General features: G+C 40.7%; 1 protein-coding gene across 2 annotated transcripts; it reads right to left on the bottom strand.

The window, feature by feature from the left end:
* Nucleotides 1–414: 414 nt before the first annotated feature.
* Nucleotides 415–27141, bottom strand: far1 (fatty acyl CoA reductase 1). 2 transcript variants are annotated; one of them, XM_083561065.1, is made up of 13 exons: nucleotides 26967–27136; nucleotides 22757–22927; nucleotides 18169–18375; nucleotides 17378–17553; nucleotides 15599–15778; nucleotides 15280–15457; nucleotides 15132–15176; nucleotides 14816–14943; nucleotides 14037–14104; nucleotides 10048–10219; nucleotides 4418–4547; nucleotides 3015–3142; nucleotides 415–1157 (listed from the first exon to the last, which is right to left on the bottom strand). In XM_083561065.1, the coding sequence occupies exons 3-13, from the start codon at nucleotides 18355–18357 to the stop codon at nucleotides 995–997; spliced, it is 1557 nt and encodes a 518-aa protein (XP_083417191.1). In that variant the 5' UTR covers nucleotides 18358–18375; nucleotides 22757–22927; nucleotides 26967–27136; the 3' UTR covers nucleotides 415–994. The 2 variants fall into 2 exon arrangements, with proteins under 2 accessions (XP_083417191.1, XP_083417192.1); XM_083561066.1 differs by lacking the exon at nucleotides 10048–10219 and adding an exon at nucleotides 9553–9724 and having other exon boundaries at nucleotides 793–1157; nucleotides 26967–27141.

The raw sequence follows: 27141 nt of genomic DNA, 5'->3' as shown, positions 1-27141 counted from the left end.
ACACGAACACTTAAAAAATAAATAAATTGATTTGCGTCCATAAAATTGAGCAGTTGGGCGATTTGGATCGTGAACATTCTGGAAAGAAAAAAAAAAAAAAAAGGTTCCGTAAATCACACAGAAAAATTTCACGTGATTATATGCTGGACAAAAATATAGTTGTATATAAGATGTAATGATTAGTAATTCCAGGTATCTACATAAGTTGTGTGTGTGTATATATATATATACACACACACACACACATATATATACACACACATATATATATACATATATATATATATATATATATATATATACATATATACATATATATATATATGTATATATATATGTATATATGTATGTGTGTGTGTGTGTGTGTGTGTGTGTGTGTGTGTGTGTGTGTGTGTGTGTGTGTGTGTGTGGGTGTGTGTGTGGGTGTGGTCTGTGGTCAGGTAGAGCTTCCTGTATCATCATCATCATCATGGAAATGTATTATGGGTCAATGCAAAATGTGTGTGTGTGTGTGTGTGTGTGTGTGTGTGTGTGTGTGTGTGTGTGTGTGTGCGTGTGTGCACGCGCGAGTCTGTGTGAAAGAGCAACGAGAGTTACCTACATCACCATCACATCCTTTTCAAATAGTTATAAATAACTTAATGATTTAAAAAAAAAAAAGAAGTTATTTAACCAGGTGAGGTAATCAGACTTAAAGAGCGTATCATAAAACAGGAAATATGCACCGAGCAGTGAACTAGCCATCGCGTCCCTATATTCCCGCCTTGGGCTTGATTCTTTGCTGGGGTAATCTCTGACGGAGAATCGTTTACAGCGCACGGCCTGGTCTCGAACCCTGTCGCGCCCTGTTTTCTACGAAGCAAGTCATTAGTATCTGACCCTAACCGGGGCGCTCTGGAGTGTATGCATAGCTATTGTAGAAAATAGAGAGAAGACGAAAGAAGGAGAGAAGGGAGCACGGGACAGAGGGAGAGGATGAGAAAGAGAAGGAGGTTCAGTATCTCATGGTGCTGGATGCCCTGAAGTAGGACAGGAACTTGAAGCACAGGTTGACCACGAAGTACCAGATGTTGCGCGCCATCTGCGAGCGTGCGATGAACACGCGCCAGATCAAGACCACCAGGACCGTGTTAAAGACGTAGCGGATGTTTCGCAACCTGGAGGGAAAAAAACAAAACAAAAAAAAAAAATGATGATTTTACAGAAATGCTGATTAAGAAAAAAATTGTTTATTGATTATTATTCTTATCGGTAGTTTACAGTTACGAAGTAAATGAACTTCGTTACTGTAATTAAGTAGCTTTTTTCGCGGATCTGTACTTGTACTGTATGGTCATAGAAATCCACCAATCAGGTTTGAGCGTGCGCATCCGTTTTGAAACCGTTCTACCGCATCCGAAGCTGTCCAATACAATCGTGTGCCTCCAAACTTTGTGGTAACAAAAAGAAGTGCATATGGTCTGGAAAATTCAGGTGTGCCAATACTTTTGTCTATAGAGTGTATACTGACAAGAGACAGAACACTGTGTACTGTACAAGACAAGTTCCTATTAATCAGCAACTTCTGAATCGAACTGTGCCAAGACTTTATGGATTACGCATTACTTTAAAAGCTACAGCAGGCTATTAGAAACAGCTCGGGTTACTTTAGCTGTAAGTAGAAGCCGCTGAGGGAACACTTACTTTACATGATGGAGCAGTCACATATTTCATGCTTATTTATTTGATAGGCTTCGTAATTAATTGGAGCTGTTGTTTTGAAGCGGAACATCCGCAGTCGATGCTTTTGAAGCAATAGGAGTCGGGATGTAATCCGCGTTTCTGTTTAGACGCCCGGAAACAACACGTTTTTTTTTTTGTTTGTTTTTTTTTGTAGCAGGGAAATGAAATCGATCGGAATGGAAAGAGCTGGAAAGAGGAGAAAGATGCTGACTGACTATTACGATCGGCAAAAAGTATTGAGGGAAGAAAAAAAACGTAAAACATTTATAAAATTACCTAAAAAATATTAAAAAATGCAAAATAATTAAAAGAGAATAAATAAATAAAAATAACATTACAATCTTTAGTCTCATATTTGTATTATTTCAAATATATAAATGAATGTCAAAAAGCTTAAATAAGAAAAAGAAAAAACATTTAATAAAATAAAATAAAAAATAGGGAAAAATGCATTGAGGCCACCACGTAAATTATTATTATTATTTTTTAGATTAGCATAAATAAAAATGCATAAATATATTATACATATATTAAATTATTATATATATATATATATATATATGTAATATAAAAAGAGAGAAGGGGAATGAAAGTCAGTAGGAGTAAGACAGAGTACATGTGTGTGAATGAGAGGGAGGGCAGTAGAGTGGTGCGGTTGCAGGGAGAAGAGGTGGAGAAGGTGGAGGAGTGTATTGGAGTGCAAAGTATAAATAAAACAATATATATATATAAAATTGTTGAGCAATGGACGTGTATTATATTAGAGGCAACGTGAGATTAGGTGTCGAGGTCATTTTTTAGGGTTAATTCGATATTTTATGAATCTTCCTGCACAAATCGATGGCGTGAAGCGTGGCGTTTCTGTAGAAGCTGATGGAGCTGATTCGAGGTGTAGAATTTAGATTGCAAATGAACCTACAGGCTGAAAAATTCCAAGTTTGAATCATGAGGATTCAAACTGGTTATGAAAATGGGCTGTGCTCTTTAAATGGGAGGGGCATAATCTGTCTGTTTAGCCAATCAAATTCCGGCTATCTGTGGGCTCAAATATGCAGAAGAGGGCAGATGCCTGAGGGAGTCCGTAAAGCAGCACGAGGAGAAGTGAATAACTGGCTTAATGTGTTTAATAGGATGCATGTGCCAGACTTCACCCTCGCTTGCCCGTGTCTGTCATATGATCAGGAAAGCTCTGACTGGTGAGTGGACTCTGTCTGATCCTCATTTGAATAGTTACTGATGCAGTGATGAAGCACTGGTGCGTTCTAAGTGGACTTGCTGTGACTCATGCTCACTTGTTGAGGTGTTTGCGTGCAGCAGGGAGGCCTGATAACTCCTCGTTCAGCACATACTGCTTCGTTCCCATGCAGTAATTCTCCATATATTCAGCCCAGTGCAACTGTCTGACGTCAAAGTTGAACACCTGTGCAGGAAATAAAAAAAATAAAAAAATAGGTCGAACCAAATTTCGTGAGTCAGTAAGGGTACAAATTAAATACGCAAAAAAACCCTGGTCCCCAGCAGGTCTTAGATTTACCTTAAATACTAAATAATCTCAGATTAACGACGCCGCGTGACACCTCGGATCTGCGGGTATTTCTGACCTGCTTAGGACCGGAAGGATCTTTATGGTCTCCTGATACTTAAAAATTCAAAAGTTGGCGTTTTCCATGTTTCCATAATCTCGTTTTTTTTTTATTACATCTATAAATAGCAGAAGTGTCTGGTCTAAAGTGATGTTACTACAGTAATCCCCGCTTTACCGCGGTTCGTATCTGGCGCCCCCGGTTTATCGTGGAGAGCACGACAGACCAAAAAACTTAGAGAATTGTTTTTATGGAGTAAAAATAATGAAATGTATTAATTAATATATAATTATTATTTATAAAATGAAGTAAAATGTTTTTACGGTACAGTACTGTAAACATAAATGGGCGGTTTTGAACGTAACCACTGCGATAAACGGGAGAAATTACTGTATTAATAAAAAAACGGTTAACAATTTCCAATAGCTGATTACTTTCCAAAAACAGGATGTCCCATAGTGTGTTATTCCATATATCCCATAGCAATAAGGCAAAAAATTTTTTTGAAAGAACATAATTCTTCTGAAGTTATAAAACAACTGCACAAGCAGTTGGTTTCTTTTATCACTTAAGCTACAGCAGCTGTAAACAGTCATTCTATGACCAGCCGCTTTTAATTCGTTTAAAGTCAGTAAGCCATAAAAACGCAGCTCAATATTTTACAACTAGAGTTACAGCTCTACCTCTGTCTTTTATAAAGCCGTCTGACCAATCAGATTTGAGTATTCAACATTCGAAAATAAATATTTAAATACATACAAAACAGCAGTCTATACACAGTGTAACATTGTGCAACACCCAACACAATATGGCATTTGATGTCCGTGTGTGTGTGTGTGTGTGTGTGTGTGTGTGTGTGTGTGTGTGTGTGTGTGTGTGTGGAATGTCTGTGGTGAATAAGACCTGAATGGAGGCTTTGTACACACAGAGCTGAAGCAACATGCTTCAAATTCCATAAGAGAATGAGTGTGTGTGTGTGTGTGTGTGTGTGTGTGTGTGTGTGTGTGTGTGCACGTGTGTGTGTGTGTGTGTGTGTGTGTGTGTGTGTGTGTGTGCACGTGTGTGTGTGTGTGTGTGTGTGTGTGTGTGTGTGTGTGTGTGCGTGCGTGCACCTTCTTATCCTCAGCTCCAAGCTGGTTCATGAGCATGGTGACGTTGTCCGTGTTCCACTCCCATGAGTGGCTGGTGAAATACTCCAGCACCATCATGGCCTTGTGAAGGCGTGTGATCGTCTTCATCATCCTGCATCACCAGGGAAACAGCTTTAGAAGACAAAGACAATGATTCCTGCACCAAGAGCGAACCCCAGGTAGCTATGCGGATTATAAAATGGCCTGGTTAATGACATGCTGCACCGGGGGCCTTGTGGTAAAAGTGCTGTGTTTCGGCATTATGGCGATACGCTGAACATTCTCCAGCAGCTGATTCGATGAAACAACAGTTCGGTTCAGTTTTCAGAGCGTCATATTGATTGAGGCGATGATGGAACAGATCAGTCTCACGGACTGGGTGCGATTGAGTGGTCTTGGAAAGAACCTGGGTTTGGAAGTTTTCATATTTATCTAAAACGAACGAAAATATCCTGATCATATTTCATGGTCCGTATTCCTTCTAAACGTTCCATTATTTTAGAAAGAGATTATGAAAGTCATCTTCCCGTTTTTCTTTGTGGATGCACGGAAAAGAAAATCGAAGGGAAGCAGAAGTGGGGAAAAAAAAAGCTTATACTGTCTATAGAGGTATATGCACCTAATACATTTCTTTTATTTGGCATGATCTAATTAGCAGGGATTTTGATCGGACCAATTATCGACAATATTTGTTGAAAATTGTTTTTAATGACAACACGAACATATGCATATGGGCCGTCAACAAACCAGAATCCACGATGACATAAAGCCTATTTACACCAAATCTGCACTTTCACTTGCATCTTAAAGAGTTCTCCTCCCATAGTAAACAAGTAGAAAGAAATACATCAAGCCACATTCAGCGTTAGGACAGCGATACTACAAGACCAAATTCAGAATATGACGAAAAGATGAAAACGGCATGCAACAATCTCTACAGAGTGCATAAGCTCCGCCCACTTCTGCTCTCAAGCTGCTGGCCTGGAGTCACTGTCCTGAAACTGATGTGACCTATTGCTTCTTTCATTTCACAATCAGACATAAAAAAATTAAATAAAAATCCAATTAAAAAATTCTACAAAAAAAACCCCATTAAGCATTTTTTTAATTCTTTTTTTTTTTCTCTTTGATTTTCTTTACCATGAATCCAAAAGGGAAAATGACTTTTTTTGTTTTTTTTATAGTTTGGTTCTGGAGTATTAGAAGATGCATTCCTAAAATGAATATCGAATGACCCGAAGGTACAGTCTTTCATGGTGAAAGACATTCGATTTTTTTTCATTTATTCCATTTGTTGCTGAACCATTCATGTTGGGGAAATTAGGAAAAAATCCTCCAAATGGCTAAATTCTGACATTGCCAACATTTCTTTCTTTCGGCTTCTCCCATTAGGGGTCGCCACAGCGGATCATCCGTATTCGTGATCCGCATGTTTGATTTGGCACATTTTTACACTGAATGCCCTGACCGACACTAAGAGTGCACTGGCTTGTGCAACCCTAAATTTCCAGGTACTACAGGTTACTGAACTCGAGTTCTCGCATCGCATAGACTTGTTTCTTTTCTAAAAGTGATATATGGACATTATTTGGACACCATACAGACGTTAGCGTTTGGCTCCTCGCCCAATATGGCAGATCATTTTTGGGGGTCGTAGTATTTTATTGTCATTACTACAGATTTGCTTTTTTTTTTTTTTTTTTTTTTTTTTTTTTTTAATAGAAACCCCGACTCACGCTTTTTGGCCAATCAGAATTAAGAACTTGACAGCATTTTTGCCAAAAGTATTGGGACGCCTGACCTTTGTGCCCTTTCTTGTCATATGTGGTTCTTTTCCAAACTGTTACCACAAAGCAGGATGCACTCAATTTCAGAGGACATCTTTGTATATGGGAACATTAAATTTTGCGTTCACTTGGAGACCCAAAACCTGTTCCAGCCTGGGAAGGCACAAAGTGAGCTCCTCAAAGATCTGGTTTACAAGGTTTGGAAAGGAAGATCTTGAGTGGCCTGCTATAGAGCGCTGATCTCATCTTTACTGAACACCTTTGGGATGAATGTGAACGCTGACTGCACCCCAGGTCTCCACACCTACATCAGTTCCTGATTTTACTAACACCCCTGGGGCTGATGAACACATATATCCACAAGCACTATCCAAATTCTAGTGGCACATCTTCCCAGAAGAGTGGAGGAAACTAGAGCAAATTTGGACTAGATGTTGGATGTGATGCTCAGAAAGCACATACCGTACTCATGACCGTACTCATGACTCATATTTTATCAAAATAGTGTATGTGCAGTGTTTTGTTAAAAATAATTAAAAGGTTTAGGTAGAGATCATCTAAAGCCATTAAATGTGCAAGAAAAGATTGCACGTTTTACAAATGAACACACAAATCACTTGATGGGACAATATTGTTATAGATAAAGTAACTTCTGCACCCAGGTTCCCTCTAAGATGTAATAAAGGCGAATGACGCATGCATGAAGAACATGGTTCAGTGAAACAAAAAGATGTTACTTCGCCATACGGCACAAGGAAAAAGAACAAATCAGATGCTTTCAGACCAGAGACCATGACCGCTGATTATACAGGATTAACACTCACGTTTTTTTTTTCCAGCTACCAAAACAGATGCCATGCCAATAGAGAAATATATGATCTCACTTACAAGAACTGGACAAAAGTATCAGGACACCTGGACCTGGTCAGGGACTTTTCCAATGTGTGGTTCTTCACTAAACTGTTACCACCAAGTAGTAGGTACATAATTGAAGAGAATGTCGTTGGGTTAGGTGGCATTAAATTATCCCTTTATTTGAACTAGGAGACCAAAATTTGTTCCAGCATGACAATGCCCTTGTAGAAGATATGTTTTACATGGGTTGGAGTGGAAACCCAGGGTTCCTCACCTCACCTACATCAGCACCTGCCTTTACTAAAACCCTTGTGGCTAAATGAATAGAATAGAAGAATCTATGAACATCTTCCCAGCAGAGTGGAGCTCAATATAGCAGCAAATGAGTACTAATTGTAGAATGAGAGGTTCAAAAAGCACATACCGATCTAATGACCAGGTGTCCACAAACTTTTGTCCATATAGTGTATGTTCTTGGAAAGCCAAATGAGAGATCTTTTGGTCCTCATCATTGAGGTGGCTCTGATGGATGCTACTGTTTTGGCAATAATGGCTCTCTGATATACAGGCAGAATTGCTTGATATCTGGTACACGTTTCCAACGTCGGTAAACTCAAAAAGTAAAAAAATTAAAATAAAAAAGGAGCAAAACATCATTCCCAGGTCAATCATCAAGACTTCATGGTGTGACTCACCAAATAAATAATCAAATAAGCAACTTGATCCATGTGCTTCCAAATTCAAAACAATCGCAGAGTAGCATAAAGTCAAGCAAGATGTTATAATTCGATGTTCTACTCGTGTGATGCTGGAGCCTAAGCGGAAACTCAAAATCAGGTTGGACCTGAGAAACCATTGAGGTAAGGAACTAATTGTTTTGGTATGAAAACTGAATATAGGTTTAAGTTTAAGACAGTCACCAGGACACGATCACAATGTCAGATTTACGGTGGAACTTAAAGTAAAAGTAAAGTAGAGATACACAGCTAAATACGACTCCAGTAACATTAAACGTGTCTCTTTAAACTTTCACTGGAGTAAAAGTACAAAAAGTATTTGGCTTCAAATGTACTTAAGTATCCAAATTACTATGATTTATTATAACTATAATGTTCCTATTATCATTTTTATCACAAGACTCTTTTCTTAATCACCTCAGTGTATGTGAAAAGACTCAAATGTGACTCTCAGCACACTGATCTATTAATAGAATGATATTAATGACTCAAACACTGATTGATCATCATGAGCCCAAAAACCTCCTTTGAACTACTTACTACAAAAAAGTGTGTTGTGGCAGGTTTGAGTTTCTTCATCATTAAATGTTCTGCTTGCCGTTGAACTGATGCTGAACTGTATGTTGGTGATAAGTAGATACACCAAGTGTACCATGTGTTTGACCAGTTAAGTTTTTATCCCCATAATTAAAAAGGAACGACGGATTTGCCGGAATGCAAAAAATTGGATTATGTAGTGAAGTTACGGTAAAAATCTCGCCAAATAGAAATACTTGAGTAAAGTACAGATTTTGGTCTAGGACACTCTTATGTATGTCATCTACGTTTTAATCGTTGTCTGAACAAATGTTGGTTCAGTCTGCTTTTCAAAGCTAAATCAAACAAATAACTAAACACTGAATTTGACACTCCTTCCTCTGTAACCCAGGAGGTGGAATGGCTTTTTTCATTAAACCTCAGCTTGTAAACTCAGCTGTAGTTAAATTAGACCCTTATGTATTAGTAATAGCATAAAGCTGCTTTACAACAAAGCACTTTTGTAAGCTGCTGTTGGGGGGAGGGGGGAGTGTCTGACAAATACCTACTGCAAATGTTCCACCAAAAAAAAAAAAAAAAGAAAAGCAACCTAACACTGGATTGGAAGAATTTTGAAACTGGCAACCCCAGTGGAATACCTCTTCACACTTGGAAGTCTAATTTGGAAGTACATGACATTGTGCCAACATGAAGAGTGAATGAATGACCATTTATATATTCTGACAATCGAAAATGAAAAAGTTTTTATTTGTTTTCAATTGAAGATTGGATCGCTAAGGATAGCTGGCTAGCTTCTTTCTAGCTCATTAACTTTGTTGCTCAAACAATGCACACAAAAACAAGCTTTTATGAAGTTGTTCAACTGCGAGTTAAGTCGAATGAAACCTGACGGTATTTGCTGAATGGGTTAACCCTAAACCGCCGATGACTCCAGCACCACGATGTATAGTTTTGAGTAAAACATCATTAAAATAACACCACTTACCTTGACCTTAACACTACTAATTTAGGATGAACGAGATTCAACCAAAAACCTTAAATATCAAATATTTACCATTAACTTCCCTTGGATTGCTTGAAACCGAGCAGACAGAAAACCAGGACGCCGGCGAAACCATGCCTCGCACAACATGCAAGAAGCCTTTGGGAGGGGGAAAAAAAAATAGAGGTGGTCCGAGGGGCGTGGCTTTGTGGACCTTACCTAGGCTTCTGCCCTGTGAGCCACAGATAAGCGTCGTAGAGCAGCGCGGGAATGGTGTGGCTCACCGTCGTCCAGTACTGATTGGTAAACGGGTTGGAACGCAGGTTAACATTGGGCCGCCTGAACGCTTGCTCTAAAGGGTTCGTCTTGAACGTCATGTTTATACAGTATTCTGCAGGGAGGCATACACACGCATAGAGACACAGAAACAGGACAAACGGTTTAGACCGGACCGAGAACGGCAGAACGGGACAGAGAGAGAATGAGAGACAAGAGAGAAGTGACAAGTGTGTGAGAGAGAAAGAGAGAGAGAGAGAGAGAGAGAGAGAGAGAGAAAGAGAGAGAGATTGCAGAATCCAGCAGGTACTGTCTGGCTTATGCATTCTCCCCAGGTCTGCAGTAAGCAACGACAAGACATGTGTGGTTAGACTGAGCACGAGGGGAGGCGGGGATCGAGACAGATAGACGGCCGGCCGGACGGGCGAAGCGGTTTACCTGGGCTCCCGTCCCGTTATCCTGAGGAAGAGATCATAGAGAAATGCTGGCGCCTTGTGGCTCACAGCAATCCAGTACTGATTGATTAGATGATTGGATGTGAGATTTACATTGGGCCGTCTGATAGCTTGCTCGAGGGGGTTCCTCTTGAAAGTGGATATAACATGGTATTCTAAGAGACAAAAGTGAGGATTCAAGTGGGTAAACTTTACACAGCAGTAATGACGATTTAGTATCTTAAAAAGATAAAACAACGGCCAGTTCTTCGGAGACCGACCGATTTATCAGTTCAACCAAAAGTGCTCAGTGCTCGCCGACAGAACTGATCTCATGCACTAAAAGCGAGCTTGCTTTAATACCGCATTCTTACAAACACACTGTAAATACACAGATCAGGCATAGCATTATGACCACCTGCTAAATATTGTGTTGGTCCCCCTTTTTTGCTGCCAAAACAGTCCTCGACAGCAGGAACTTCTTCAGCAGTTTGAGCTACTGAAGCTCGTCTGTTGGATCGGATCACACGGACCTGCCTTTCCACGACCCTGTCGCTGGATCACCGCTGTTCCTTCCTTGGAGCACTCTAGATAGAAACTGACCTCTGCAGACTGGGAACATCCCACAAGAGCTGCAGTTTTGGAGATGCTCTGCCCCAGTCGTCTAGACGTCACAATTAGTCAAAATCGTTCAAATCCTTACGCTCGCCCAGTTTTCCTGCTTCTAGCATCAACTTTGAGGACAAAATGTTGCTGAATAACAAATATATCCGTCCACTAACAAGCGCCATGATGAGGTAATCAATAATTTTCTCACAGGTCACAATGTGATGCCTGGTAGGTGTATTTAAATCGGTCAGGCCGTAGATTGTAGTACTGTTTTAAACAATGTAAAAAAGACGGACGTGAGGCAGAATAAAGCTAATTACGTGTTAACTCACGGACTTTGGACTCAAGAAACCCGTAGTGGGAAAATGTTAAACGATTACAGAGTTCTTCACATCTAAGGAATTTCGTTCAATTCCGATTTGCTTATTAAATGTTAAAATCAGACTCAAGTAAATTCACACTAGATTCGCATCACATGGGTTCTTCTGGATGAGACAATTTGCAGCAAAACAGGGCAAAGTTTTAGATACATCCAGTCAATTTTAGTGACTGTAACAGATCTGATTCTATTTAATCTTCTTTACAGTTTTATCTATACCTAGGTTAACATGAGTGATGTCCGTTTGGTGGGTTTTTCATTATAACTATAAAACACTGAGGGAAAGTAGTGACTCTGAGGCGGTTATTCGGAACCTTTTGTACAGTATATCTGAGGAGATTTGTAAAAAAAAAAAAAAAAAAAATCATCCAAGCTTCCTTGCAGCTCATCCAGTTCCCACCTTGTATAGAATGCAAGCTTGCATGTAGGTGACGTTGTTTATAAATGACTGCGGGTGTTAACGTCTCCACAGGGACACGCTTTTTTACTAATCTCTGAAATCTAGAATTCATATCCCTCCATAAACTGAAGCAGAGGAGCAGAAGTGCAACTAACAAACGGAAAATGTAAACGTTTTAATTTCAACTGGACCAGTTTCATTTTACAGTCTGTGGTAGTTACTACAGAACATCTACCACTCAATGGGCAATAAAGAACTAAGAATAACCCACAGGACATCAGAGTGGGTCTTTCCACCAAGCAGGTTGACCTGGTGAAAATGGGCTACCAGGTTAGTCACCTGGTCAAGTCACATCCTGTCTTGTTATAGATAATAAGGCAGGTTTTGTTTTAGGCTGCAAAATCACATTAACAAAATGGACTTTTAAACAAGAGCTGCAAGAAAAATACATTGAAAGCTATAAAGAAGCGAGGATAGGGCTGAATTCTTTCTACACCAGACTCTAGATTCATGTGGCCTATTAGCAATAACAGACTAAAACCCCAATCCTGTAAAAGTACTGATCCCCTGCGTAAATGTGACTCCATTTGACACCCTCCTTTTACATTTCTATCGGAGTAAATACAATACAAAAAGGTCCCGCGTTTAGAGTAACTTATTTATGACTCTATATGAGTAATTAATGCAGTTCAGTGCTCCATTTTCCTGCACCTCGGACCTTTATAAAGAGAGAGCGCTTTCTGTAGTTACACACAGTAAGAGAAAGTAAAAGTAGACAGACTAACGTTTTGAGCGTTTCGTATTCAGACGTGGCAAAACTTAAATCCATGGACGTTTGGGGGGAAAATAGAAATCACTCATTATTTCCATTCATCTATCTGCCATTAAATCTGTGGGTGTGTATAAAAGTTTTTGCCCTGCATCATTCTTAATATTCCTGTGATGTGACTCTGTGACATAATTACAGTGGCTGAGAAGTTCAAAACTAATTAAGAAATCCAAAAACAAAAACTAATCGGAAAACAAAATAAATCCAAAAACAAATCCGAAAAACAATCTGAAAACAAAATAACAAAATAAACAAATCGGAAAAACGAATAAACAAATCCAAAAAAGTTTACGTTGAACCATTGTTTTTCCCCTAATAAGGAACTTTGACACTTTTACACAGACTTGGCAACTTTTTTTTTTCTGCCACAGCCTGTTGCACTTACTGCATATCTTAAATAAATATCTTATGCAAATGAGCGAAATGTATTTCATACGCAAACTTTACATACCTTTTCTGGATTGTCTGAATTGTCATTGTGTTTTGTGTAGGGCTGTTAAAATGAATGCGATAATAACGCTACAACGCAAATGAATTTTAACGGCACTAATTTTATTACCGCACGATTAATGCAGCGCGGTAATAATATGATATTAATACGAAATTAAAATCTTTAACGCAACACACATTTACTCACAAAGTCCATATATACAGTACAGACCAAAAGTTTGGACACACCTGCTCATTCAAAGAGTTTTCTTTATTTTCATGACTATGAAAATTGTAGATTCACACTGAAGGCATCAAAACTATGAATTAACACATGTGGAATTATATATGGAATTATATACATAACAAAAAAGTTAACTGAAAATATATGTCATATTGTAGGTTCTTCAAATTAGGCAGCAAGAGAATGCCAAGAGTGTGCAAAGCAGTAATCAAAGCAAAAGGTGGCTACTTTGAAGAACCTACAATATGACATATTCAGTTGTTTCACACTTTTTTGTTATGTATAAAATTCCACGTGTTAATTCATAGTTTTGATGCCTTCCGTGTGAATCTACAATTTTCATAGTCATGAACATAAAGAAAACTCTTTGAATGAGAAGGTGTGTCCAAACTTTTGGTCTGTACTGTATATATATATATATAAAAAATTCACTGAAGATTCTTTTTTAATCAGTAAAAAATGTTTTAATGATGCGCAAAATTCCGTTTGGTGTCCTGATAATTTACGTAATTTAAAACACCATAGTTACTTTTAAACACTTTAGTCTTCATGCTCTATGTTGATTGGAGTATTAAAAACTTTAAAAGTTTGGATTTACGGTACATTTGGAACAGATAAAAATCAGTTAACTCATGACGATCATGCGATTTATCACGTTTACATATTTTAATTGATTGTCTAGTTTTCTGTTTCTGCTTATTTACTGATTTATTTTTGTGTTCTTTGATTTGTTAATGTTTTCTGATTTGTTCATTTATTTTCGCATTTTTGTTCATTTATTTTCGCATTTGTTAGTGTGTTTTTGGATTTGTTTATTTGTTCTCGGATTTGTTAATTTTGTTTTTGGATTTGTTTTGTTTTCTGGTTTATTTTGTTTTTCGGATTTTCTTCATTTGTTTTCGGATTTGTTTATTTTGTTTTTGCATTTGTTTATTGGTTTCGGATTTGTTCGTGTGTTTGGATTTGTTTATTTGTTATCAGCCACTGTACACAATGCAGTGCTGAGGTATAAAAGTCTTTTGGTTGAGCTACATACAAAAACGGAACACTGTCTCTTCATGGAAATAAAATTTACAGCAAAAAATTTAAAGAATGGTTCATACCGACTTCACCCCAGTGAAAGGGATTGATTGCGCCGGTCGTGCAGTTGTACACCAACAAACTTTTTGGCCTGTAAACAAACAGGAAAGACTCCATTATCAAGTTCTTATTAGTGTCTGACTCAATATTGCTCTTTATAATATTATACATTCCTAATAACGAAAAAGAATTACAACTCATTTAGACTGAACACAGATACCGTCATTGGCAAAAATAAAAAAAACAGTTCTCGGAAAATTGTTCCAAATGCAAACGTTTTGGTATTCACATGCTTATTGTTTTTGTTTGCACTGCAACAACACAAAGAAAAAAAAAAACTTTTCACACAGAATTCAAAAATGGACTGGACAAAATTATTAGCACCTTGTCAAAATTGTAAGAAATGATTGCTTTTCAATCTCGCAATTGCCAGAAATGCGTCCAGATCTGAATCTCATAGAACACCTGCGGAAAAATCTCAAAACAGCAGTTGTGAGCAGGCATCCTTCAAATATGAATGACCTGGAGCAGTTTGCAAAAGAAGAGTGGACCAAAATTCCATTAGAGAGGTGAAACTCATTCATGGTTACAGGAAAGGGGGTGCTACCAAGGGTAGCCAAGAATTTTTCCTTCAGTGCATTTTTTTTTTTGGGGTTCTGTGTGGAATTGTAGCAGATTCAACTTTTCCTATGCGAACAAAAATGGCAGGGGTGCCGATATTTTTGGCCATGACTGTATATGCAGCTGTACATGTAAAGCCTGTTTGACCTCTGTGTGGTTTGTGAGCTGTTATCACACTGACCTGGTGTGTTTCTGTGAGCCTGAGTGCCAAGCAGCAGCCAGAATTGTGTTTATGACCACATCGACCGGCACGAGGTCAGCCACAGCGCTGTTAGAGGCTCTCATGGTGCGTAGGATGCCTTTCCCCGCCTGCGGAAATAGAAGAGCTTCGGTAGAAGAGTGTGTTTGTATTGCGTATATACGTTTTGTAGTGCGTTGGGGTGGTGATGATGAAGATGTTGGTGGCAATAATAATAATAGTGAAGATGATAGTGATGATCACGCTTATGTTGGCATGTGTTGATGATGATGATGATGATGATGATTGATGCACTCACAGCAATAAATATCCCACTCGGTCCATTGAAATTATCAATCCATCCCTGGTGTGGGGAAAAAAACAACACCACCACACTATTAGGATCGAAATAACACTAGTGATGTAAACGTTTGCAGGTAGATTACAGGAGTGAGAGCGATATTTACAGGAAAGGGCTCTTTCCAGCTGGCTCCTACTATAGAAGGCCGCACAATGGCCACGTTTAGATTCCCACACTCCTCCTGGACCAGGTACTCGGCCAGGGCTTTGGTGTACGTGTACGTGTTGGGTCGCTCGCCGAGCAGCTTGGGGGTCATCAGACTGACCAGCTTATCATCCATCCACCTGCATATAAGCACATGACACAATTAAACTTCATGTAAAGTCTCATCCAACTGTATTCAAAGCAACCATCATTATGGATATAAAATCAATAAATGATTTCACAACGGTTACAGAAATGGCATAGTTATACAAAATACGTACTCCAGCGTGTCAATGAGCTTCTTGTAGTCGACAGGTGGTGGGTAGACGACCTCCTCAATGAGCTCTCGGTCACAGTTAGCGTATGCTGTGGAGATGTGAATAAACACCTCCAAATGTTTCATCCCGTGAGCTAGATTCAGCATCTTCTGTGTGGCCAGAACGTTCAGCTGCATGGCATCTCTGAGCAACAAATACATAAATAGTCAAAATTACAGCTCCCTTATAGTCACTAAACTCATGATATCAGAAATAAAAAGACTGTGGATTTTGTGGATAAAAAAAAAAAAAGTTTCAGTTCTCCAGTCCAGAACTCAGAAACCAGAGTCCTTAATAAAACTAGAAGAAGTAACATGTTGCCCCCCACCTCAAAACATCTAATCCACACTTAACTAAATCTGAGAATAAAAAAAAATAAAAAATCACATTGATAATAAAAATAAAAATTTGAATCTGCCATAAATGAGCACGATTGCGCAGGCTATTTATTAGTACCTAGAATAATGATTCAGGTACAGAGCCGGGAACTCAAGGGATTGGGAATACACAGATGTGTAGCCTTAAGAAAACCACTCATCACTGAGGCTGATCAGGAAAAAAAGGCTTCAATTTGCTAGGGAACATAAAGATTGAATTCTGGAGCAATGGACGAAGGTCATGTGGTCTGATGAGTCCAGATTGACCCTGTTCCAGAGTCATTGGCTCATCAGGGTAAGAAGAGAGGCGGATGAACCGATGCACCCATCATGACTAGTGCCTACTGTACGAGAGTGTGGGGGCAGGGCTATGATCTGGGGCCGCTGCAGTTGTTCAGGTCTCGGTTCAGCAGCGTTTTTGTACACAAAGAATGAGGTCAGCTGACTACCTGAATATACTGAATGATCAGGTTATTCCATCAATGGATTTTTTCATCCCTGATGGCACGAGCATATTCCAAGATGACAATACCAGGATTCATCAGGCTCAAATTGTGAAAGAGTGTTTCAGGGAGCATGAGTCATCATTTTCACACACTGTCCACCACAGAGTCCAGACTTTAACCCCATTGAGAATCTTTGGGATGTGCCGGAGAAGACTTTGAGCAGCGGTCCGACTCTCCCATCGTCAATACGAGATCCTGGTGAAAAATTACTGCAACTCTGGACAGGAATAAATGTTGTGACATTGCAGAAGTTTATCGAAACGATGCCACTTGCTTGGACGGGCAGTGAGTGTAATAAACTTCGTAAAAGGCAAAAATACAAAAAGAATAGCAGAGTGAATGAATGTGAAAATGTTCCGTCGACAGATCTGTTCTGTTTATGCTCGAACAGAAGATCTTGTGTAAAACGAAGTACAGGAGAGAAGATGTGATCAGACTGCCTCACCCCCACAGTCAAACATGGAGGATTGTGTTACCAAACTTTCATCAGGCACACAGGTTTTTTTGCGTTTAAAAACTCCCAAATTGTGAAACGGTCTTGGCAATAGTGTGATTTGCACATAGTCACAATCTTTAAATCCAGGCTGAAAACCTATTTCAGTCAGTTCTTTGATTATTAACTTTTAGTTATTGCCCAGAGGAGAATCGTGGGCATAGAATCATATTAAATCTGAAATATTCCTTCAATATTTTAAAGCTGCACTGCAATTAGACGACAGACTTAAGTAAGTTCTGAAACGGTTATTTGTATATAACTTTAATTATGATGTCACCCAGCTGTTTAGCACTGCTCCCAATTTCACTATGTTTAGTTTATATACAGTGCCACCCCCCCCCCCCCAAATGAAAACCACGCCTACTTGAGAGGCTCGTTGAATCGGATGGTGGCTGCGCAGTGGAAGACGACGTTGATGCGCTCCTTCAGCGTGTCCTGGTCTTCTTTGCTGAGGTCTAACTCGGGCTGCGTGAGGTCACTGTTTACCGGCACGATCTTCTCCGCAAAACCTGGCTGCTCTTCTCTTAATCTGTCGAAAAGCTGAAACGGGGACACGAAGCAGGAATAATTACAGAGACGAGTTCAACTGTGAGGGCATTAAATAAATCCAAACAGCAGCTGCTTCCTGATCCGACCTCTTTCTTATCAAGATGAATCAATGTGTTACTTCACTGTTCTCTGAATTCTACACATAGGCTCACTATTGTATAGGATGTGGACATTTTCCCCTCACTTGAACTAGGAGACCTAAACCTGTACCAGCATAACGATGCCCCTGTGCGCAAACCCGGCTACATGAAGATATGGGTATGGAGCGGAAGATCTAATATTATACGCCTCTGACCTCAACCCGATTGAACACCTTTGGGATGAATGTGAATGCTGAGTGCACCCCAGGCCTCCTCACCTCCCCTACATCAATACTTGACTTTACTGACAATCTGAATGACCACAAATCTCCACAAAATCTAGTGGAACATCATCTCAGCAGAGTGGAGGTTATTCAAACAGCAAATGTGGTGGAATGGGGTGTTAAAAAAATCAAATAGTGTCAGGGGTTCACAAACTTTTGTCTATCTGGTGTATGTACACTGTATAATTTAGACACAGATACGTGCAAGCTCCCGAGTCAAGCGACCGAGGTCATGTACTCACCCTGCAGTTGATCATGTCTGCGATGCGGGCGCTCGGAGACTGACCCGCTTTGGGTCGCACGAGCACGTAGGCCTGTCTGGTGCCAGGACAGGAGCGAAGCAGCTTTTCCAGCAACACTTTGCCCATGAAACCTGTAGCGCCCGTGATCAGCACGTTCTTGCCCGTGTAGTACTCCGGAATGGTGACCATCCTGAGTGTGTCCAGTCCCTTAAATGAGTCACAGCCACAAATCAACACCAAAGAAACACATCATCACACTCATCCTTTTACGAGTCCCCACGTACTCCTATTAATCAACAAAGTCATCCCTTACTGTTAGGTAGTTTTTCCTATTCGGCTTGAAGGACCGAATGTTAGGAAGTTTTCCTCTCTACCTCGAAGGACCATATAAGGTTTTTTCACGATCTGATGTGCGCTGATCAGGGAATTGTACTCGCTCCAGCGCGTCAGTAAAAACACCGTACAGGATTCAGAACACTTAACTTTACTGGGTATAGACTAGATCGTATATGAGGTGATTCTTGCCGTCTTCTGGTAGCTGCTGTTCGGTAGGTTGCGTGATGCATGCTGAAAGGCCACCGCTGAATGGTCACTGCTGAGTGACAGGTTGCACAATGTCGAATGGCCACTGGTCAATGACGACTGCTGCTCGGTGTTCTGGCCTTTTATACTCTTGATGGAGGACAGTGCACTGTAATGTCATAGGTAGCTTGTCAGTGCTTGGTAAACTGCATGTCTGCCTCTAGTGGTGAAGCATGGAAATACAACTGAATAGGAATCCTTTCTTACACTTACAAATATCATCATTTAAACATACTGCTATCTCCTGTCATCAACTTAAAATACAGTAACGTTACAGCTGGGTAAAATGATGCATCATTAAAGAGAGATGTTGAGAATAAATAATTTGTAATACTCTGCTCCAAGATACACTGTATAGACAAACGTTTTTGGACACCTGAGCATAAGATTGCTATGTGCTTCTTGTTGAACACATTTAGAAGGTCAAGGAGGAGGTTTATAAATGTGGTGAGGGAAGACATGCAGGTAGTTGGGGTGAAAGAGGCAGATGTAGAGGACAGGGGGGCGTGGAGACGGCTGATCGGCTGTGGCGCCCCCTAATGGGAGAAACAGAAAGAAGAAGAAGTAGAAGACATTCCACATTTAGTCACCTTCTGGGAATATGTTCCATGAAATGGAGATTGAGCTCATTCAGCCACAAGATTAGTAAAGTCAGGCACTGATGTTGGTGAGATGAGGAGGCCTGGGGTGCAGTCAGCATTCACATTCATCATGGTTAATAGGGTGGAGGTTCAGAGCTCTATAGCAGGAGATCTTGGAAAGCAGATCTTCATGGATCTGGCTCTGTGACAGGGGCATGGTCATGCTGGAGCAGGTTCAGGTCGAGAAATGTCATGCCTCCAAGTTTGTGGTTACAGTTTGGGGAAGAGCCACATATGGCTGGAAAAGTCTGGTATCCCAATACTTTTAGTCCATATAATGTATTTTTCATGGATATTTCTCTTTAAACAAGTTTCCAACTTGACTGAAATTGAAACTGAAAACACCTGATTCTCACCTGACCCTGTACAACCTCTCATGGTCACGTAAAAAGCTAGCTCCAAACTAAAACTCCACCGGCATGTGCGTTAATACAATTCTACAAGCCTGAGCAGCTTGAATGTAACTTTCCTTCACAATGATTTCAGGCCTCCTGCACGTTTGGCAGGTGAAGCCTCCTGCCCAGCAGCACTTCTAAAACCCGCCATGAAAAGTGTGGGAGGAAATGAGTGTAATTGTGTGTGTGTGTGTGTGTGTGTGTGTGTGTGTGTGTGTGTGTGCGTGCGTGCGTGCTTAGACCAGGGTTACAATCGGCATGTGTTTATGTTGCAACACATTCTTAAAAGTAAAGAAAAAAAAAAAAGGCTCGGCTACATGAAAAGTCCAGCCAGTTAGTTATTAATTTGGTGGATTTAAGATGCATAATAATAATTTATAAAATGTTTTGACAAGATTTACGGCCCAGCTCTCCTTTCTCCTCAACAAACAGTTCATCTTCCGAAACCTCTTCCGCCATCCTTCTCATGATTTCAGACTTTTGACAAAAGTTTCCTTCTGAGGACTTTTCCAAGCAGATGGTATGTGGTGCATTGCCACTCTTTATCCTGCACGTTTTTTTTGCTTTGTCCTTCTGGTCAGCAGACCTTCAGTTTCGATCTTGACTCCTACGGCTGCTGAAACGATGCCAAAGCTGCATCGCTTTTACTGAGTTTGGCAGACGCTGTGATCCTGCGCGATTTACAAAATTGCATCGATGTCTCCATCAATAAATATGTTCTGTAGCTGGTTTATCAGGACTCAAACTCAGAATACCAGTGGTAGATAAGAGTATAAACACGTCACGAGTTGAGCACTTTCTTAAAAGGTACAGGACTAATTTGGGCGTGTGGGAGTCGGAATTCTTGCTGGTTGGTTTGGGATCAAATACATATTTCATTAAAGAAAAAAATTAAGAACTCACAAAATCAGCAGGGGCTCAAAAATATTTCCCCCACTGTAATGTACAACCCATGTACAGCAGATCTTCACAGAGCTGGCTTTGTGCACAGGGGGCATCGTCGTGCTGGAACAGGTTTAGATCGAGTAGTTCGAGTGAAGGGAATATTTCATGCTACCAGTTCCGAAGAAACCCTGGACAATCGTGTGTTTTCAACTTTGTGGTAACAGTTTGGGGAAACCAGCTGGATGTGAAAAAACACTGAGTTTTACCATTTACTCATTCAATAAAATTTACACCTACAATATAACGGTCCAGTAACTAACTAACTAACTAACTAACTAACTAACTAACTAACTAACTAACTAACTAACTAACTAACTAACTAACTAACTAACTAGATAGATAGATAGATAGATAGATAGATAGATAGAATAAAAATAAAAAATATATAATATCACACATTTTAATTATTGAACTATATTAAGAATTAATATTCAAAATGTATGAATTATATATAAAAAAAAAATATTGAATAGAGTTTGCGAATTAATATCTTTCAAAGTTTTTTCTTTTTTTCCATTCATTTATTCTGATAATTAAAAAAAAGCATGTCTGGTGCCGTTACCCGAAGATAAATGTATAATTAGTAAAAACTAAGAATAAGTAAAAACTAAAATGTAATGTGTATGTAATAAACTAATATGTAAACACACAAACACACACACACACACACACACACACACACACACACACACACACACACACACACACACACATACCCCTGAAGGAGACTGATTACACCCCATTGCATAGTCCAGCTGAAATCCAGTGCTGAAGTAAATGTTGTTAATACAAATTAAAATAGATTTTTCCCCTCACACAAGTCGACATTACCAGGATAAAGATCGGTCTCTTGTTTTCCTGCTGAATCTAAACAAACGGCAGGATTTTGCACGTGAAAAGTGACAGTTTCGGTGAATTCGCTGTTCCTGAAGTCTGGTTCCACTTTGTGCAGTGTGAGAGTGAAAGTGACAGTGAGAGTGAGAGACAATGTCAATGGTCTTGCGATCAAAAGAAGCCTGAGAATGGACTGATAATGTCTGAAATTTAGGATGACCATCTCACAGTGAGTTTGCTGCTTCGATCTACGCCTGCTGCCGAACCAATAAAAATACAACGTGAAATGACTCATTGATCCACATGAGATGGAGCTGAGACTTGAATACCAGGGAGGCAAAAAGAGCTAAAAGGAATATGTGGGAATATGTGGGTTTTCCATAATGAAGAAAATCTTGTGGAGTTGTGGCAGCGGAGATGTTGCATGGACTCTTGAACAACTCAGATGTTAAATTACCCATCAGAACGTAATCCATCAGTGGCATCATCCAACATTCTGGTTTTGCTATTGGAAGTTCATATGGATCACTATGTGCTTTTCAATAGCAACAAGAGAGGGACAGGAAATAGAAGTCCCACACAGGTCCTCTTTTAACTGCTATCACAAGCACTAAATCTACAGACACTCATGGACATTTCCTTCTAAGAAAAGACCACTGATGAAATTCCCCTTTTACTTCCAGGTTGAAAAGGAAGTTAGATTGGGAATTTTGTGCACTGTGCATGCCGGCGTACTTGCAGGTGCTCAATACCTCACTGTCTCAAAATCCCGAAAACTCCGAAACTTCATTTGCTAGTTCCTGAACCTGTTTCTTATTTGAATTCGCTCGATGATGATTTCATTTCCTCCTCGATCTGATTTTAAATGTAAATCGTATGAGAAGGAAAGACGCTCTAAAAGCTTGTTTATGAGGTTTCAGATCTAAAATTGGTGCTTTCCGGACCACTACGGCTTCTTTTATTAGAATCAGAGGAAATGAATTGAAAATACTGTTATGAAGAATTGCTCGAAGAGTTTTTTCATTTTGTAAAAAGAGAACACACACACACATGCACACACACACACACACACACACACGCGCGCGCGCACACACGATCTACGACTTCTGACCAACCAATAAAAATGCAACAGGAAATTATCCACACAACATTTAGATATGACTTATCATTTAGTTATCTGTGGTAACGTACCTCACGCAGGACAGATCTGGGACTCTTCGGAGACGCAAATCGGCTCGGTCCGAGTGTGTGAATAACGAATGCTCCAGATGCTGACGCTGCCCTCAGACGAGGCTCCTGGGAACTGAGCCTGGTGGTGCTGGTGGTGGTGATGAGCGGATGCAGTCGCACTTCAGAGAGATGCTTAATAGGACAAAGAACGGGATGAGAATGAGAAATATATTATACATGATTCTCAAACAGAAATGCACTATATGGACAAAAGTATTGGGAAACCTGGATTTTTCCAGCCATATATGATTCTTTCCCAAACTGTTAACACCAAGTTGAAGACTTGTACAGGGTGTGTATGGATGTGGTTGCATGAAACTAGGAGACGTAAACCTGTTCCAGCAGAACAATAAATCTAAGTGCACCCCAGGCCTCCTCACCTTCTCACCTACAGCAGTACCTGAGTTAACGAACACCTGTGTAGTGAAAATCTCCACAAAATCTAGTGGAACATCTTCCCAGAAGAGGGGAGGGTATTAGAACAGGGACTAAATATGGAACGGGATGTCAAAAAAGAAGCGCATCCCAATCTTCTAGTCAGGTGTCCACAAACTTTTGTCCATGTAGTGTGTGTAGATTGATATATGAACAAATAAATCAGGCCCACAGACAGACAGACCCACAGACAGACAGACAGACAGACAGACAGACAGACAGACCCACAGACAGACAGACAGACAGACAGACAGACCCACAGACAGACAGACAGACCCACAGACAGACAGACAGACCCACAGACAGACAGACAGACAGACAGACAGACCCACAGACAGACAGACCCACAGACAGACAGACAGACAGACAGAGACAGACAGACAGAGACAGACAGACAGAAACATTATTCATCACGACAGGAAATGGACACATTTTTAACCTACAAGTATAAAGTATTTACTTTCATTAGTTTAAATAAACAAATATAGGTTTGCATTTATAATAGAGAATTATTCAAATGATCTGAAAAGTTCTATAAAAAAAGGGCAAAATATAACATCAAAGCAGCTTTATCAATAAAACAAAAACAAACAAACAAACAAAAAAACCCATTATAACATACATCAAAGTGCATCATATTATAAAGTAGCATGATCTCAATTTTTATTATTTCTGTAATATTTTCTGAAAGTTTGACTTTTTTGGAAAAGTTTTTATATATATATATATATATATTATAGATTTATTTTTGCAAATAATATATTTTTAGCAACATTTTCTTTTTGAGATAGATAGACAGAGATTTTTATCTACTACAGGTTAATATAAATTAGCTTATTCTAATATCTATAGTAACAGCTCATACACAAGGACTTGTATAATGAATGTTCCACGTAGGCTAAGACTGATAATAAACAGATCAAATAAACTGTGATATTTTGATAAACTGTGATAAATACGTTACAATTTGAACAAGCTGAGGCAGGGATTTTTTTTATTGATGGACGGCATCTTGAAGTGAAAATGCGATAAACTGTTATCCTTTACTTTTTGTTGGTAAAATGGCAGGCTGTGTTGTGTGTGTGTGTGTGTGTGTGTGTGTGTGTGTGTGTGTGTGTGTATCTGAGGTCTGAGCAGAATAAAAAACTCCAGATTTTTGATGGTGATTAACCGATTCGCGTCGGTATAAAAGGTAACGACGTGATACATCGAAAAAAAAAAAAAAAAAAGTGTTCATCAGATACAAGAATTTGTGTGGAATCGTATCCCATCAGTAGCTGCTTCATGTGTATCTTTAATGTATCGTATCGTTGCCTAGGCTTCAAAATTCAAATCGCATCAGATTCAGTTATGGAGATGCACATTCCCACTACAGACTCCCTCAGAATCACACACTTACAGACGCAGGAGAATCAGCAATACCCCTGGGTGCATTATATCCACTTTCACATGTCATTTATCTAGTCTAGTCTAGTCTAGTGTAGTCTAGTCTAGTCTAGTCTAGTGTAGTCTAGTCTAGTGTAGTTTAGTCTAGTCTTGTTTAGTTTAGTTTAGTCTAGTTTACTGTAGGTTAAGTAAAACAGGCAGTAAGATGATGAGGGTTAAGTAAAACAGAAGGTGAGAGACAGTGAGATGATGAGGGTTAAGTGAGACAGGCAGTGGGATGATGAGGGTTAAGTGAGAAAGGCAGTGGGATGATGAGGGTTGAGTGAGACAGGCAGTGAGACAGACAGTGGGATGATGAGGGTTGTGTGAGACAGGCAGTGGGATGATGAGGGTTGAGTGAGACAGGCAGTGGGATGATGAGGGTTGAGTGAGACAGGCAGTGAGACAGACAGTGGGATGATGAGGGTTGAGTGAGACAGGCAGTGAGACTGGCAGTGGGATGATGAGGGTTGAGTGAGACAGGCAGTGAGACAGACAGTGAGATGATGAGGGTTGAGTGAGACAGGCAGTGGGATGATGAGGGTTGAGTGAGACAGGCAGTGGGATGATGAGGGTTGAGTGAGACAGGCAGTGGGATGATGAGGGTTGAGTGAGACAGGCAGTGGGATGATGAGGGTTGAGTGAGACAGGCAGTGAGACAGGCAGTGAAACAGGCAGTCGGATGATGAGGGTTTAGTGAGACAGGCAGTGGGATGATGATGGTTGAGTGAGACAGGCAGTGAGACAGACAGTGAGATTATGAGGGTTGAGTGAGACAGGCAGTGAGACAGGCAGTGGGATGATGAGGGTTGAGTGAGACAGGCAGTGGGATGATGAGGGTTGAGTGAGACAGGCAGTGAGACAGGCAGTGAAACAGGCAGTCGGATGATGAGGGTTTAGTGAGACAGGCAGTGGGATGATGAGGGTTAAGTGAGACAGGCAGTGGGATGATGAGGGTTGAGTGAGACAGGCAGTGAGACAGACAGTGGGATGATGAGGGTTGTGTGAGACAGGCAGTGGGATGATGAGGGTTGAGTGAGACAGGCAGTGGGATGATGAGGGTTGAGTGAGACAGGCAGTGAGACAGACAGTGGGATGATGAGGGTTGAGTGAGACAGGCAGTGAGACTGGCAGTGGGATGATGAGGGTTGAGTGAGACAGGCAGTGAGACAGACAGTGAGATGATGAGGGTTGAGTGAGACAGGCAGTGGGATGATGAGGGTTGAGTGAGACAGGCAGTGGGATGATGAGGGTTGAGTGAGACAGGCAGTGGGATGATGAGGGTTGAGTGAGACAGGCAGTGGGATGATGAGGGTTGAGTGAGACAGGCAGTGGGATGATGAGGGTTGAGTGAGACAGGCAGTGGGATGATGAGGGTTGAGTGAGACAGGCAGTGGGATGATGAGGGTTGAGTGAGACAGGCAGTGAGACAGGCAGTGAAACAGGCAGTCGGATGATGAGGGTTTAGTGAGACAGGCAGTGGGATGATGATGGTTGAGTGAGACAGGCAGTGAGACAGACAGTGAGATTATGAGGGTTGAGTGAGACAGGCAGTGAGACAGGCAGTGGGATGATGAGGGTTGAGTGAGACAGGCAGTGAGACAATAAGGGTTGAGTGAGACAGGCAGTGGGATGAAGAGGGTTGAGTGAGACAGGCAGTGGGATGAAGAGGGTTGAGTGAGACAGGCAGTGAGACAGGCAGTGGGATGATGAGGTTTGAGTGAGACAGGCAGAGAGACAATGAGGGTTGAGTGAGACAGGCAGTGAGACAGGCAGTGGGATGATGAGGGTTGAGTGAGACAGGCAGTGACACAGGCAGTGGGATGATGAGGTTTGAGTGAGACAGGCAGTGAGACAGGCAGTGGGATGATGAGGTTTGAGTGAGACAGGCAGTGACACAGGCAGTGGGATGATGAGGTTTGAGTGAGACAGGCAGTGGGATGATGAGGTTTGAGTGAGACAGGCAGTGAGACAGATTTCTGACAGTTTCCTCCAGTCGGTCACGCGGTCATTTCTATTCTACTTGAAATAATTATGAAATAAACTTTGCGCTACCAGGTGTGTGTGTGTGTGTGTGTGTGTGTGTGTGTGTGTGTGTGTGTGTGTGTGTGTGTGTATGTGTATGTGTATGTGTGTCTGTCTGTCTGTGTCTGTGTGTCACTGCACCACTGCGCTACCGCTAACCCCGCTAACTCACTCCACATACGCGGGCGCGCTTCTGCTAAACTACCGCACAGTAACACCCCGGAAAAGAAAGAAAAAACCCCAGTCCAGACAGAGTGAAGCGGAGGAGAAAAAACACACCGCTTACCTGATAGATGGAACACACTCGAACACACACACCGGTACTGCAGAATCCAGCTCAGCTCTGCTTCAGTACCAACACCACAAGGATCCGCGGCGCGCCGCCCGGAGCTCCAGCGTTAGCATTAGCGTTAGCTACAGAGAGCAGCGCCGGGTTGCCAGGCAATGGAAATCAGAGCGAG

Source organism: Silurus aristotelis (genome assembly GCF_946808225.1).
Source record: "Silurus aristotelis genome assembly, chromosome: 14".
In the NCBI taxonomy this organism is placed as follows: Eukaryota; Metazoa; Chordata; class Actinopteri; order Siluriformes; family Siluridae; genus Silurus; species Silurus aristotelis.
Note: the sequence above shows the minus strand (reverse complement) of the source record. Positions and strands in the feature narration are given on the sequence as shown.

What these genes read in the sequence shown, in the direction of transcription:
- far1 (XM_083561066.1), bottom strand. Translation starts at nt 18,357, where the DNA reads ATGGTCACCATTCCGGAGTACTACACGGGCAAGAACGTGCTGATCACG. An exon ending in GCTGGAAAGAGCCCTTTCCT is followed by an intron (nt 15,177 to 15,279) that starts GTAAATATCGCT and finishes TCCCCACACCAG; the next exon opens with GGATGGATTGATAATTTCAA. An exon ending in GGCTCACAGAAACACACCAG is followed by an intron (nt 14,105 to 14,815) that starts GTCAGTGTGATA and finishes GTTTGTTTACAG; the next exon opens with GCCAAAAAGTTTGTTGGTGT.